We start from the raw sequence: 16,162 nt of genomic DNA on the forward strand, positions 1-16,162 counted from the left end.
CCTGGTGGGCTACAGTCCATGGGATTGCAAGAGTTGGACACGACTTAGTGACTAAACCACCACTGTGTGCCAGGTACAGTGTGAAGGGCCAGGAATACTAAGAAATAAAGCACAGTCTCTAATTAAGGAACTCACAGTTTAGTAGAAGGGGCAAATATATGTGCACAAATTCTACATAATATGGTAAGTACAGTAACAGAGGTGTGTGGAGAAGGACTGTGGGAACAGGCAATCAAGTCTGGTGGTGGGAGTATGTAGTTTGGAGGCTGTGGAAAGGAGAGAGGAGGTGATCAGGAATGACTGGGCTAAGATTTCAAGTTTTGCAAGATGAGTACAAGGTAGCCAGCTGTCTTATAGTAGGTATTCAGTACACATTTGTTGAATGAATGATGAATCAATATATACATTGATGGGAAAAATAAACACCTAACTTTTCATCATTTAAAACTTAGAGTAGGGACTTCCCTGGTGACTCAGTGGTAAAGAATCTGCCTGCCAGTGCAGGAGACACCATTTGATCCCTGATCAGGGAAGATCTCACATGGCTTGGGGCAAGTAAGCTCCCTGTTCTCCACAACTAAAACAGAGCCTACACAGCAATGAAGACCCTGCACAGCCAAAATAAATAAATAAAATAAAATGTAAAAAGCTAAAAATGTCTAACTCACAGACATATAAAACAAATTTATGGTCATCAAAGAAGGATAAATTAGGAGTTTGGGATTAACAGATATACACTATATAAAATAAACAAGGACCTACTGTATAGCACAGGAAACTATATTCAATATCTTGTTATAACCTATAATGGAAACGATCTTAAAAAGAAGATATATCTGTATCTATAGATACATCTATATATGGCTTCCCAGGTGGCGTCAAATGGTAAAGAACCTGCCTGCCAATGCAGGAGGCACAGGAGATGCGGGTTCAATCCCCAGGTAGGGAAGATCCTCTGGGGAAGGAAATGGCAGCCCACTCCAGTATTCTTACCTGGAGAATCCCATGGACAGAGGAACCTGACGGGCTACAGTCCACAGGGTTGCAAAGAGTCAGACACAATTGAAGTGACTTAGCATGCATGCACGCATATATATACATAACTGATTCATTTTGCTGTACATCTGAAACGAACACAACATAAATCAACTATACTTCAAACAGCAACAAAAACCCCCAAAGTATCCATTGAGTGTGTTAACTAGGATGCTGGTGAGGGTGGAAACCAGTCTACAATGTGTTGAGGAATGAAGAGGAAGTAAAAATAAATCAATAAATGAGTAGATTGTTCTTTCAAAAAACATCTCCATCCATGCACTAAATATTTATGGGGTGCCTGTTATATGTCAGGCCCTGTAGTAGGTGCAAAAGAGAGACTTGACTGGTAAGGAAAGAGAAGACACAGGGCCGTAGTTGGAGAGAAATGTGTGGTTGAGGAGGACTGGCTGAGGAAAGATCTTTTTTTTTTTTTGAGCCGAGGGAAGACATAAGCCTGTTCATAGGTTTCAGGGAGGGGGAGTGGTCAGTAGGAGGTGAGGAGCTGATAGATAGCAGGTTCTCAAAAGAGCCTGAAAGGAATGAGATCAAGTGCACCAGGGCTGATGGACCTTGAACAGGATGAGGGATGCTTTGTCCTCAGGGACTAAAGGGCACAGAGAAGGGGAGGGAGTGAGGCAGGTTGGGGTAGTATGAGCCTGGTGACCTTGATTGTGTTGATAAAGTAGAAGGTGACACTGTCCTGTGAGAGGGAAGGGTCACAGATGAGTTTTGGAGCTTGAGGAAAGTGGGGACAGTTTGACCTGGTCAGTGAAAGCAGTGGGAAGGAGCCAATCGAGCCCAAGCAAAGGGATGTCATATTGTTTTAAAGGCATATATGAGGTTGGAGGCCAGGAATTTGGGCGCCAAGACCCCACGTTTTGTGATTTGCTTCTAGTCAACTTCAGCAGTGGTCTAGGAGCAGAGGGAAGATACTGAAATGTATCCAGTCCAGCAGTTTGGCCAGGCAAGGAGGGTGCAATGGGAGAGGAGTTGATAAAAGAGTGTTTGGGGCCATTGATTAAGGCGTCAGCCCAGGCCGAGAAGAAGATGAGGCCATGAGGGGCTGATAGCCTGTGGGATAATGGAGAGACCAAGGTACCAGAGGATTCTATGAGGTGAAAGATCAAGTTTCGGCCCATCAGAAACACAAGAGAGCTGGAAAGATGTGCGGCAGTGGTCAGAGAGTTAGAGGCTGTATTGGGTGGGGCTGGGCTGGCAAATGGTCCGGTGTGGAGGTGGCTGAAGTGGAAGGGTCTGGAGGTTGGGGAAGTTGAGGCCATCAAGGAATAAAGAGGCTGAAGGCTGATGGCTTGTCCACAAGCACTTTGCAGTCACCCGGAACAGGAAGAAAGACTGGGTCAGAAGAGGATGGAACAGGTCTCAAATGGAGAGTGTTGTTTTACACAAAGGTAGAGTAATACTGTCCTCTTGGGCTTCCCTGGTGGCGCAGAGGTTAAAGTGCCTGTCTGCAATGCGGGAGACCTGGGTTTGATCCCTGGGTCAGGAAGATTCCCTGGAGAAGGAAATGGCAACCCACTCCAGTATTCTTGCCTGCAGCACCCCATGAACAGAGGAGCCTGGTGGGCTACAGTCCATGGGGTTGCAAAGAGTCAGACATGACTGAGCGACTTCACTTTCACTTTCAGAGGAGTAATGGTCTAAAAGTGCTCAGAGTCTGCCTGGATGCCCGCCGCACTGAGCCCAGCGTACACAGGTTGTGGGAGAATGAGGAGCCTACACAGGAGAGGGCTGCTGGGCAATGGGGTCCTCAGGAGAGAATTAGGTTTCCAGTAGCATGAAGAGGTTGGCAGGTTCTATGAAGAGGAAGATGGCATATGCTACTTCTCAGACTTTAAAGTAGCATATGAGCCACTGTGGCTCTTAATAAGATATAGATTCTGATCCTGTGGGTCTGGGTTGGAGACTGGAGAGTCTCCATTTCTAACAAGCCTGCTGATGATGCTAGCGCTGCCAGTTAGGGAACCACACTCTGAGTGGCAGTTTTGTTCAGCGTGGTTCAGGAGTTTCAGAGGGCACAGTGGACATAGTTTGGAGGGATAGTGAGTCCACGAGGAGAGAGCAGAATAGCGATGAGCATAGAGGGAAGAGGTGATTGGAAAGATGGAGTAAATGAGGTGTTGTCACTCTGAGCGCTGTTCCAGTAGACCTGACCTTGTGGTATCTTGGCTTTGATGCCTGACATGGTACTATTTGAGTATGATGTCTGTGACCAGGTCTTCTGGGTTTCCAGCAGGGGAGCTTCTGATAGCTGTGTTTGCACAGAGGGCTGGCATGTGGGAGAGGGAGACTGGGGTGACTTCTGGGTGTCTATGAAGTGTGATAGGAGCCAGTGGTAACTGAGGCCATGACAGTGAATGGAACCACACAGGGTTAACATGCCTGTGATGTGCATAATGACCACAAAAGATGGTCCAGGATGGAACCTCAGAAACAGGCCAAGAACTGAAGCTAAGGTGAGTGAGAAAGAAGAGTTATTATAGAGGTAGGAGCTAATGGTGGCAGTGAAGCCAAAGGACAGTATTTCAAGAAGGGACTGGTTAACATTATCAAGAAAGAAAACAATTGAAAGATAAAACTCTTACTTTTCTGTAATATCTCTATTTACAAAATCCAGTATAATCAACTGAAAGACAAGGTAGCTAATTTCAAAATAAATATGCAGAAAGTCATAGACTTCTTATCTGACAGCAACCAATTAGAAAGCAGTATGGAACAGAAGACCCTACTCACAGCAAAAAAAACAAAAAACAAAAAACCCTTACTATAATCTTACCCACAAGACCTTATGTGATCTGTCTCCATTACCTCACTTGCTTCATCTCTTATTATTTTTGTATTTCTTGAAGTGAAAGTCACATAACATAAAATTAACTATTTTAAAGTGAATAAATTTAGTGGCATCTAATAAATTCAGTCTTGTGCAACCACTACCTCTGTTTAGTTCCCAAACATTCTCATCATCCCCAAAGGAAATACATTAAACAATAACTTCCCATTACCCTTTCCTCTCAGCTCCCAGTTATTATTCTATTTCCTGTCTCTGTGAATTTGACTATTGTAGTACTTCATAGAATAGTCAGAGGAGCCTGACAGGCTGCGGTCCATGGGGTCGCAAGGAGTTGGACTCTACTGAGCGACTAACAGCAGCAGCAGTACTTCATAGAAGTGAAGTCATATACTATTTGTCCTTTTGTGATTAGCTTCTTTCACTTAGCATAATGTTTTCAAGGTTCATCCATGTGGCAGCATGTATCTGAATTTTCTTCCTTTTCATGGCTGAAAAGTAATATTACTCATGGCTGAGTAATATTCCTTTGTATGATATTCCACATTTTATCAGTTGATGGACTTTTGAGTTGTTCCCACCTTTGAGCAATTGTGAACAGTATATTGCTCTTCCTCATTCCCTAATTCTCTTGCTCAAAGTTGTCAAGCTTGTTTCTGCCTCAGGACCATTGCATTTGATTTTCCTTCTGCCTGGAATGCTCTTCTCCCAGATTCTCTTATGACTGTCATTCTCATCCTTACAGCTCAAGTGCCACATCCTCAGAGAAGCCTTCCTTGATCACTGTATTTAAAGTAGCTGAGCCCTCAGCCATCTTTTATCCCATTATCCTATTTTATTGTCTTCATAATACATATCACCATCTGAAATGAATAAGAAATAGTGTCTAGACTGGGCTTGTTTGTGCTATTGGCCCCTTAAACCAGTGAGGCCTCTGGGCTCAGAATAACTTGCCTAAAATATATCAACTCTATAGTCCATGGAATTCTCCAGGCCAGAATACTGGAGTGGGGAGCCTATCCCTTATCCAAAGGATCTTCCCAACCCAGGGGTCAAACCCAGGTCTCCCATATTGCTGGCGGATTTTTTACCAGCTGAGCCACAAGGGAAGCTAAAGTATACTGGAGTGGGTTGCCTATCCCTTCTCCAGGGCATCTTCCTGACCCAGGAATCGAACCAGGGTCTCCTGCATTGCAGGTGGATTCTTTTTCTTTTTTCTTTTTTAGGTGGATTCTTTACCAGCTGAGCTACTAGGGAAGCCCATCAAAAAAATACAGTTACCAAAATATTTTAAAATTGTGATATAGTAATCTGTGTCCTTCTCTACTAATCTCTGAAATAACAACAGCTATATGCAGGTCTAATAACTATTATAATTTAGAGATCGTGATTATAAATGCTGTTTTGAGATATTTGCAACAATTGTAATAGGAAACAAAAAATATTGGTAATTTCTATTGGTTATGAAATCACAGGCACTGCTGAAGTTATTGTAGACTGTTACCTACTTTGTTTTTTGCTGGAATGACTTTTATTTTTTTATTGAAGTATAATTACTTTACTAGACACATCTTTTTGTATCCATTCATCTGTGGATAGACACCTTATATTGTTTCCAAAAAGAGAAATCAAGTGTTAGCAAAGGTAAAGAAAAAGGAATACCTGTGCACCGCTGGTGGCTCAGTCATCATGGAAAACAATTTTAAAAATAAAAAATAGAACTACCATATGATCCAGCAGTCCTGCCTCTGAGTACATATTGCAAAAGAAATGAAAACAGGATATTCAAGGGATATCTGCACTCCTGTGTCCATTGTGGTACTGTTCACAACAGCCAAGACATGGAAACAATCCAAGTATTGAACAACGGATCAATGGATAAAAATTGTCTTCTTTTCTTTTTTCTCTTGTCTTCTTGATAGTAGCCATACTAATAGGTGTGAGGTGATATCTCAGTGTGGTTTTTAAAATTTTTTTAATTGGAAGATAATTGATTTACAATGTTGTATTGGTTTCTCCCATTTAGCAGCATGAATCAGCCATAAGTATACATATGTCCCCTCCCACTTGAGCCTCCCTCCCACCCTAACCCCCTCCCACCCCTCTAGGTTGTCACAGAGCTCTGGGATGAACTCCCTGCCTCATACAGCCACTTCCCACTAGTTATCTATGTTACACATGGTAATATATATGTTTCAGTGCTACTCTTTCAATTCGTCCTACCCTCTCCTTCCCCCACTGTGTCCACAAGTCCATTCTCTATGTCTGCATCTCTATTCCAGCCCTGAAAATAGGTTCATCAGTACCATTTTTCTAGATTCCATATATATGCATTAATATATGATATTTGTTTTTCTTTTTCTGAATTACTTCACTCTGTATAACAGGCTTTAGGTCATCCACCTCAGCAGAACTGACTCGTTTGTTCCTTTTATGGCTGAGTAATATTCCATTGTGTATATATGTATCACAACTTCTTTATTCATTCATCTGTCTCTGGACATCTAGGTTGCTTCCATATTCTAGCTACCATAAATAGTCCTGCAATGAACACTGGGGTACATGTGTCTTTTGAATTATGGTTTTCTCAGGGTATATGTCCAGTAGTGGGAGTGCTGGGACTTATGACAGTTCCATTTCTTTTTTAAGAAATCTCCATACTGTTCTCCATAATGGCTGTATCAATTTACATTGCTACCAACTGTGCAAGAAGGTTCCCTTCTCTCCGCATCCTCTCCAGCATTTATTGTTTGTAGATTTCTTGATGATTCTGACTGGTGTGAGGTGATAACTCATTATAGTTTTGATTTGCATTTCTCTAAGAATGAGTGGTGTTAAGCATTTTTTCATGTGTTTATTGGCTATCTGTATGTCTTCTTTGGAGAAATGTCTGTTTAGGTCATCTGCCTGTTTTTTGATCGGGTTGTTTGTTTTTCTGACACTGAGCTGCATGAGCTGCTTGTATATTTTGGAGATTAATCCTTTGTCAGTAGCTTCATTTGCAATTATTTTCTCCTATTCTGAGGGTTTGTCTTTTCGTCTTGTTTATGGTTTCCTTTGCATTACCTACTTTTGTACCTGAAGAAACTCTAAACTTCAGTTACAGCTTAGTGAAAAAGATGTGTTTTTTCCTATCGAAGTTCATATCATGAATTCTATCCATAGACCTCTTCAAGGTCTGTGGACCCCAGGCTAAGGAATTCTTACCCTGAAGGGACTTCCCTGGTGGTCCAGTGGTTAAGACTCCCAGCTTCCATTGCAGGGGCATGGGTTTGATCCCTGGTCAGGGAATTAAGATCCCACATGCCGTGTGGCATGGCCAAAAGATAAAAAGGAATTCCTACCCTGAAAAGTAAAAGATAAACAGTCATGAGAAAGAGGGGTAGAATATATTGGAGCTGGGTTTTCTAGCAGATCATAGTAAGCCAGGGAAAATAGGCTGGAAAAAAGCTGCCTTGGGGTATGAGGGATGTAGACATGTCCAGCTGATAAGGATATGAAGGAAGCAACATCTTTGAAGGGGAGTCAGGTGTCCCTCAGAAGGAAGCAGTTTTTTTTTTTTTTTAGAAGGAAGCATTTTTGTGACGTGGTTGCTTATGGGAGTAAGGGATTTTGTTTACCATGGACTGGAGTCCAGTGAGCATGACAGAGTGGGATGGGAGAGATGGCCATTGAGGGAAGATAAGCCAATGGGAGCGGGAGTGGGACCCTTACTATATTCCAGATACCATGTGGGACACTGAGGATAAAAAGATGAATAAGACTCTAGTTCTAAGGTAAATAAATAAGAAGGATGTAATTTACAGCATGATCAATGTAATTAACATGGCTGTATGTTATATATGAAAGTTAAGAGAGTAAATCCTGAATTCTCATCAAAAGGGAAATTTTGTTTGTATTTCTGTAATTTTGTACATATGTGAGACGATAGATGTTTACTAGAGTTATTCTGATAATCGCTTCTTGATGTATGTAAATCAGATCATCATGCTGTATACCTTAAACTTATACAGTGCTGTATGTCACTTACATCTCAATAAAACTGAAATTAAAAAAAACAAAATGTCAGAAACAGGGTAAAAATGAATAAGACAAAGATGAGTCATCCATTTAGGATTAGACTGAACCAAATCCTGTGGGTGGATTGGCTGCTCTGATGATGCCTCTCTTCAGAGACCCTAAGGGCCAGAGGCGTTAGCAGAAAGATAGACCCATCTCTAGTGTCACTAGAGATGCAGGGGGTAAAAAGCTAAAAATGCATTGCTTTGTGTCCTCCTTGGATCCCTTCTGTATAGCAAAAAATAAAGTTAAAAAGTTATATAATGGAGGAAAAAATATAGGCGTACCATATTTAGATCATTCAAATGAGCCAGTCACCCAAAAATTAATTAAACAAACCTAAGGGATATATTTCCTCCCCACCCCGCTAATTCTTCAGGAACCTTCTAAGGATCCCTGCAACCAAGTGATCCTTTGATGCTATTACCCTTCAGAACAGTGTTTGGCTCACAGGGATCAAAGGAAGAAAGAAAGGACTATATTTTTAGATTTTTCTCTGGGACTACAGAGGTACCATGCACCTGGCCCTCTCTGTATGTAGCTCTCAGAATCTAGAATTCTGTGATTTCTTTTTTAAAAAAGCTCTTTTCTCTTCTCTACTAGGGGAGTATTTCAAAAAGGCTCAGGTAGGGGGCTGCTAGCAGCAGCTGAGAAGCACTGGCAGAGCCCGGCTCCTCCTTCCATCATTCTCTTCCTGTGGTGGTCTCTGCAAACTCCGCATCTGGCAGGGATCCCCAACTTCCAGATTCTAATGCCAGATGATCTGGGGTGGAGATGATGTAATAATAATCTTAATAGAAATAAAATGTACAACCAATGTAATGCGCTTGAATCATCCTGAAACCATCCCCGCCCCCCTGCCTCTCCATCTCTGTTCTTGGAAAAACTGTCTTCCATGAAACTGGTCCCCGATGCCAAAATGGTTAGGGATCGCTGCCCTGGACCAGATAGCAAACCTCTTCTTGCCTGAAGGGAGGAAGCCCCGGATGGAGAGGCAGCGGACAGACAGGGAGATGAGAACTGAGGCAGGGCGGAGGCTAAGCTGACCTAGTTAGAGCAGAAAGAGGCTGTAGGGGCCATAGAGAAGGAAGAAGCTTCCCAGGACAGAGAGGAACAGAGGACTGACTCTTGGCTGACTCTTTAGCAAGACTTGGAGCCACACAGGAGCTCTGTGCCTGGGGACTCAGTGAGCTTGGGGGTGGGGAGGTGTGCACACACGTGTTGAGGTTGTGTGGGTAAGACTCTACCAAAGTTTCAAAGTAGATTTCAAAGTTACAACCTTAGGGACTTTCCTGGCGGTCCAGTGGTTAAGGCTCTGCACTTTAATGCAGGGGGCGTGGCTTCAATCCCTGGTGAGGGAACTAAGATCCCGCATGCCATGTGGCCACAGGGGGGAAAAAATCACGACCTTAGAGGAAATGAGAACAGAAAAATTTTTTAAGGGAGCCTCAAACCCAGAAAGATTGAGAAGAACCCAGTGCATTCTGGAAGATTCCCCAGCAGTGGGTCAAGGAGACATCCTGACCACCCCTGGGTACCCAGCTCGAGTATTAGCTGCTGCAGGGGAGACACGGGAAGCAAAGACATGAACCCAGCCCGCCCATCCACGGATGCTGCCAGGGGGCTCCACATTGCATCTGGGCCCCATGGGGGTCAGAAGGGCCCTTCACTGTCCCTGCCCTTCACAAGGACACAGTCTGTTTGAGGGGACACTAATCCTTGTGAAGCATCAGTAAGCCATCCAATGGCATAATTCTTTGTCACACACACTCCTGAGGCCCAGAAGGACTTTCTGGCAACACTGGGGAATTTTGGAGATGGGCATTCATCTGAGTCCTGAGGCCTGGGAGGGCAAGATTGGGATGAGAAGAGAGAAGCGCTCATTCCAGAGAGAAAGCACACTGATGAACACACAGTTGGCTCATGTGGGGACGAAAGCGGTGGCTAGTCTGACAGGAGAAGAGGCCCACTGAAATCCAGTCAGGTGGGAGGAGTCAGATTACCGAGGGCATTTTGAACTTCAAAAAGAACTTTGAAACCTAACAAAATCCAGGTGTCTGATGGGGTCTGGCCATTTCCCCACTCTCCCCTGTAGCTACAAGCCCATTGTGGAATTCATCGATGCCCAGTTTGAGGCCTACCTGCAGGAGGAGCTGAAGATCCGCAGGGTACTGCACACCTACCATGACTCTCGCATCCACGCCTGCTTGTACTTCATCGCCCCCACGGGTCATTCCTTGAAGTCTCTGGACCTAGTGACGATGAAGAAGCTGGACAGTAAGGTAGGGAGGTAGGGGCAAGGGTGGGTGGGAGGTGGGGCCTGCTGGACCCTTCCTGGTGGTCTCCTGTGCCACACTGATGCCAGAGTCCAGCAGAGGTTCTGTGGCATTGGCATCCTCCTCTTCATTCCCTGTCCCTCCATAAAGATGGTGTTAATTGCTCCAGCACCTGAGTCGTATGCTTTGTGATGTTTTCCCAGTGCCGGGCATGAGTGTGCATTGAGCTGTCTTCTGCCCTGATCCATCTTGGGAATAAAGGTGGATGCAGGACAGATGGCTGTCTGGGTCTAGGGCCTCAGACTTTGGGTGGTGGAAAGGTGTTTTTTTTTCCTTTGTCACAATGTTAACTGACCTATAATGGAATCAAACATGCAAGCTTGACTTCAAAAGTTATTATTCTTAATTTCAATAATAATTTTATCATAGCAGCTAACATTTGTTAAACCTTTATTATATGTCACCACTGTAAAAGTGCCTTGTGGAGTGTCTCATTGAATCCTCACAACAACCCCGTAAAGTAAACACCATCATTACTCTTATTTTATAGAAGAGAAAACTGAGGCTCTAAGAGGTTAGGAGACATACACATTGTCACAGTGCCAGCTCCTGGCAGAGCCTAGATTTGAACTTGGCTCTGTGTTGCCAGTTTACATTGCCTCCACACCCAAGGAAGATGGCTGTGGGATTCAGACACATCCTGCTTTAAGATAAACTGAAAAATGCAAGCCCCACATCAGATATAAATTAGACAATGATTCTTCATGTTAAAGGATTATTGGTTGTGCAAGATAATTGACCACGGGATTCTTTAAAAAGCTTCATTACTAGTACATTTCCTCCCTTAACATCTCATATGTGCCTGGCACTGTGATGAGTCCTTTATATGTATTGTTTTTATTTCATTCTTCCAGTAATGCTGTGTGGTAAGCACTGTTACAGCTTGCTCAAGACAACTTGTAATGGATCTGGGATGCAGACCGAGCTCTCTCTAACTCCAGGGAATTTATTTTACAAAAAAAAAAAAAAGAAAAGAAATCTTTAAATGTGGTTGTTTAGTAGCACCTTCACTATAATCACTGAGTTTCAGCTGTCATCAAAAGAGGAGCAATTTGTCATTTTTCACAGCAATGAGTTCACCACCCGCGAGTAACGTGCTGCTCGGGAAACGTCGCCACGCCCTGTGTGTCTTGAATGAGGCAGCACGGAGCCATGTGGTAGGCAGCCTGCTAGGTGGGCTGAGTTAGGTAGGCAAACTTCAGCCTGTGTTTACAGCGTGCCGATGGGGGACGTGGTGAAAAGAGACAAGAATTGACTGCCTGCTGCATTACCTCACCAAGGGCTTCAGCCTCCATGCCTCAAAAACCTGCCTCCAAGGTCCAGTCTTTCTTTGACCAACACCTGAAGTAGCGGCGTCAGCCTGGAGAGGCACTTCAAAGGCAAAGAGCAAAGAAGGGGGAAATTTCAAGTCTTGAGCTCTTTTCAGGGCCCAAGCACCCTCCACAGCAGCCCATTGGAGTGTGCTGGCAGGACCAGCTGTGCTTGTTGTGTGGACTTGAACTTGGCTCTGTTCTGTCTCACTCAGGCATGTGCCTTTCAAGTTGCTTGACCTCACAGCAGTAAAAGCCTTGTCCCTTCTCGGAGGAATTTCAAGGATTAAGGTTCAGGTGGATCGGACTTCAGGGCAGCTTCAGGCCTTTCTCCTGCATCTGTACAAAATTGCGCATCTGCTTCTGCTTTCTTTACACAGAAATTAATCAGGAGACTCTGACAGTGAAGCTCTTTTTGGCTAAATCTCAGATCAAATGGGGCTCCCCTGGTAGCTCAGCTGGTAGAGAATCCTCCTGCAATGCAAGAGACCCCAGTTCGATTCCTAGGTCAGAAAGATCCTCTGGAGAAGGAATAGGTTACCCACTCCAGTATTCTTGGGCTTCCCTGGTGGCTCAGATGGTAAAGAATTCTCTTGCAATGCGGGAGACCTGGGTTCAATCCCTGGGTTGGGAAGATCCCCTGGAGGAGGGCATGGCAACCCACTCTAGTATTCTTGCCTGGAGAAGCCACATGGGCAGAGGAGCCTGGCAGGCTACAGTCCATAGGGTCACAAAGAGTCAGACACAACTGATCGACTAAGCACAGTACAGATCAAATCAGTAACAGAGGGTGGTCTTCATGTCAGTGGGTTGGTTCCTTAGTGTCCAGAAAGAGGGTCGTATATGCATCTTCATGGAGCCCTGCCCTGCTTCACTTCCCACATGGGTCTCTTTGACCTGGCTTAGGGCTAGCCCCCACAAGATGGGTTGGGACAGTTGACTATTGGCAAGGAGTGGCCTCTTCTCCCCTTGTCCACCGCAGATTCCCAATTGTCATCCTTCTGCTTCGAAATCACCAAAGCAATAACCTTGATATTAAAATATCACACAGCTCATCAATTTGGATCTGAGCTGATAGGTTAAGACTACAGACTGAAAAATGAGGTTCAACTTGGATCTGAATCCCACTTCCATTATGTGTGTGCTCTGTGGCCTTGGACAAGCTACTTAGCCTCTGTCTGCCTCAATTTGTCATTGGTAAAATAGTGGTACTAATACCTTCTGGGAGGGTTTTTTGCCAGGGTTAATTGTGTTAATCCATGTAAAGCACTTACTGTTCAGTGCCCAGCAACAGTAAGTACTCATCGTCATTTATTATACTACTGTTTGGCTATGGAGGGGGCCAGGTCTGGACTATTGGGTTGAACTGCTCCCTCTGGCAGCTGGTAGAAGCCCTAGGTCACCTACTCTGAGCTTCAGATTTCCAGTAATGATGCCCCTTTGCTCTTCCCTTCCCTAGGTGAACATCATCCCCATCATTGCCAAATCAGATGCCATTTCTAAGAGTGAGCTAACCAAGTTCAAAATCAAAATCACCAGCGAGCTTGTCAGCAACGGAGTCCAGATCTACCAGTTCCCTACAGATGATGAGTCAGTGGCAGAGATCAACGGAACCATGAACGTGAGTGGGCTTCACACAGGGCTTCAATTTTCTGGCCATTTGCTCTTCAGGATTATTATTTTGCCAAATAGCAGTCAGACCTCACCATCCATCTTAGTGTAATCAACTCGATTATCTGAGTCTCAGGTATTTGTGAGAAAGAATTTAGAGTCATGCAGACATGCCTCCCTCCTCAGACATGCAGAGATAAATAGCCAGAGATTGAAGGAGGGAATGGCTGACCCCAGAAATTGGTTCGACCAGGGGATTCCGACCTCTCCTACCCTCCTCTTTGATGCCTCTCTCATCTAGGCCAGGCAGCCCCTATGGGACTGCCAGAAAGGCAAACGGTCTTTGTCTCAGACCAGAAAAATGTCTCGACAGTTGATGCAGCGAAAGAAGGCAAGTGTGAGAGAGTTGGCTGGCTTTGGAGACTCGAGGATAATCTGCACTCAGATAATCAAGCCCTCTGCCCCGGGAAGAAAAATGACATGCAGTCTCCAATTTTTCTGGTGACTAGGGAAATGTTATTTTTAAACTTCAGGATTATGTTTTGCTTTATTAAGTGTGAATGAGTCGAAGGGAAAAAATGAAAAAAACAACCAACCACTTGCCATGTTTCCTCTCACTCCCCCACTTCCCCTCCTAGAGGAATGAGTAATGAAGGAGGCAGGGAGTCAAATGGCTCCTCATGCTTCTTTACAATGTGTTGATGCTGTTGCTGCGAAATCCTCAATGTTGTGATTTCAAGGAGACAGCTAATAGCTTGCAGAAAGCCTCTGCTTTGGGAACAGATTTCTTTTTCTCTATTGAGAGTCATCAGTTTTTTCCTAATGACATAATGCCCGAGTATAGCCAAATGCAGGAAAGCCTTGTAATAAAAGCCATTTTTAGAAAACTTTCCTGCTGCCACCACCCCCTAAGTTATCATTATGCATCAGCTACCACCTCCTATGAATCAGCCAACAAATTAGCCTAGTGGGGCAGCAAGTCACTGTCTTGCCTGCCTTCTTGCCCATCAGTGCACCAGAGATACGTTTGTGATGAGAGGCTCTTGGTTATCTTTGACAAACCTGGCTGGAGGATAGAGCTGTGCGGATCGTGGGAGCTGGAGTTGTGGCCTCTCTGAGTGGGCCATTGAAAAACTAATTAAAAAAAAAAAAAAAGGTTCCTGCATATCCTCTCCAGCCGCCAGGGCATTTTGATGAAAATTAGGTTCTGTTAGGATAAGAAAACCCGAAGGGACACCTAATCTGCAGAAAAATGAGCCTGGAGAGAAGCATCATCTGGTTTCACCAACACTGAGGTCTGGAAACTCCTACTCAACTCAGAACATCGGGCCCCATGGATACCTTCCGAATGTGGATTCCCTGAGTCACTAGGCAGCTTCAGGTTGGTGGTTTGCTTGGCTAAGGATGGATACGGATACGGTCGAAGAGTCCTCAGCAATCTCAGGGTGTCACACAGAACAACCTCTGACTACATGGTGGGTCAGTCAGGAGTGACCATCATTTCGGGCTCTGCTGTCAGCTTACCTTTGGGCCCTTGTCTGAACCCGGGTAGCCTTGGCCTCAAGGTGGGAAACTTCCTGTGCTATGAAGCAGTAGCCCTCAACTATGCTGTTTCACCTGTGAAGGGACTTGGAATTTGGGGTCCATTTTTTTTTTTTTTTTACAATAAATAGTCCCAGTGTGCCAATGCTTCACTTTGAAAAACCTAATTTGAGTGGATCCAGGGTTATTCCTACATCATCACTCAGCACTCATTCTCTTGCGTTCCCCCAGGCTTTTTTGTATGTGACAGACGGCTTACAGCTAGCATGCCTAAACTGGGCATGCGCAAGGGAGGGGGTGTGCATGTGAAAACTGTGTATTACATGTGTTGTGATGGGGAGTAGCTGCTATGAAATAACATACAGAGAATTGCTTAGCCTGACTGCCCCTGGAGCAAGAGTGTCACACTGGGCCTTTCGGATGAGTTGTGGCCTGTGAAGCAGCATCTTCAGAGAGCCGGGGTTGGGTAGTAGGAGAAATGGATGCTGGCCTCTCAGTTCTGGATTTGACCCCAGCCCCACAGTCTCAGCCACCCTAGCCAATTGTCATGGGAACTGGGTTGGAAGAGTGGAAGAAGCCTCTTGCTCAAGTGGAGAAGACTGCTCAGTCATCCCTTAGCTCCCAACTCAGGATTTTCATGGCAGGAAATGAGAGTCAAGAGGTCTAGCCTCCCTCTTGGCTCCTGGGTGGCTCTGAAAACACTTATTTCAGCTCAGAGTGCTCAAGAGGCGGGGAGAGAGGTCTTGCTGCATGCTACTTTCCACATATACTCTGATAGCTCTCAAGGTGGCAGCTCAGAGTGCTCAGGAGGCGGGGAGAGAGGTCTTGCTGCATGCTACTTTCCACCTATACTCTGATAGCTCTCAAGGTGGCAGACTTCAGTGCTAAAATTTACTGTGCTGCGCTGTGCTAAGTCACTTCAGTCATGTCCGACTCTTTGCAACCCTTTGGACTGTAGCCTACCAGGCTCCTTTGTCCATGGGATTTTCCAGGCAAGAATACTGGAGTGGGTTGCCATACCCTCTACCAGGGAACCTTTCCAACCCAGGAATTGAACCCACATCTCTTATGTCTCCTGCATTGGCAGGCAGGTTCTTTACTACTAGCACCACCCAGGAAGCCCAAAATTTGCTATGTTGTTCAAATTGAATGTTCTTTGAATGGTTCAAACCACGGCCAGGGAGCAGGGAATAGGCCCAGTTACTCGACTCAGCTCAGTCAGCTGGGTGCCTGTGAGCTTTTTGGGTTTGGCCCCCACAAAGGCATTTGGGCTCAGTGAGAGCATATGGGTGGCCAAGAGGGTCACAGGGAAACTCATAGGTACAAGCCTGTCTCCCCCTCACCCTGAGGCAGCAGTGCCATTTCCATAGTTGGCAATATTTGTGTGTGAATCACCACCATGGGTGAACTTGGGAGGATCAGTCAATGCTCTCGGGCTTCCCTGATGGCTCAGATGGTAA

At 44.9% G+C, this 16,162-nt stretch overlaps 1 protein-coding gene across 5 annotated transcripts in view; it reads left to right on the top strand.

The window, feature by feature from the left end:
- Window positions 1-16,162, top strand: part of SEPTIN6 (septin 6) — a 74,199-nt gene that overhangs the window by 32,988 nt on the left and 25,049 nt on the right. For all 5 annotated transcript variants that reach the window (XM_065914975.1, XM_065914977.1, XM_065914974.1 and 2 more), the window contains exons 4-5: window positions 9,999-10,185; window positions 13,009-13,170. In XM_065914975.1, the coding sequence (XP_065771047.1) occupies window positions 9,999-10,185; window positions 13,009-13,170 (349 nt within the window). The remainder of the gene's footprint in view (window positions 1-9,998; window positions 10,186-13,008; window positions 13,171-16,162) is intronic.

The sequence above is a fragment of the Muntiacus reevesi genome, chromosome X (assembly GCF_963930625.1).
Source record: "Muntiacus reevesi chromosome X, mMunRee1.1, whole genome shotgun sequence".
In the NCBI taxonomy this organism is placed as follows: domain Eukaryota; kingdom Metazoa; phylum Chordata; class Mammalia; order Artiodactyla; family Cervidae; genus Muntiacus; species Muntiacus reevesi.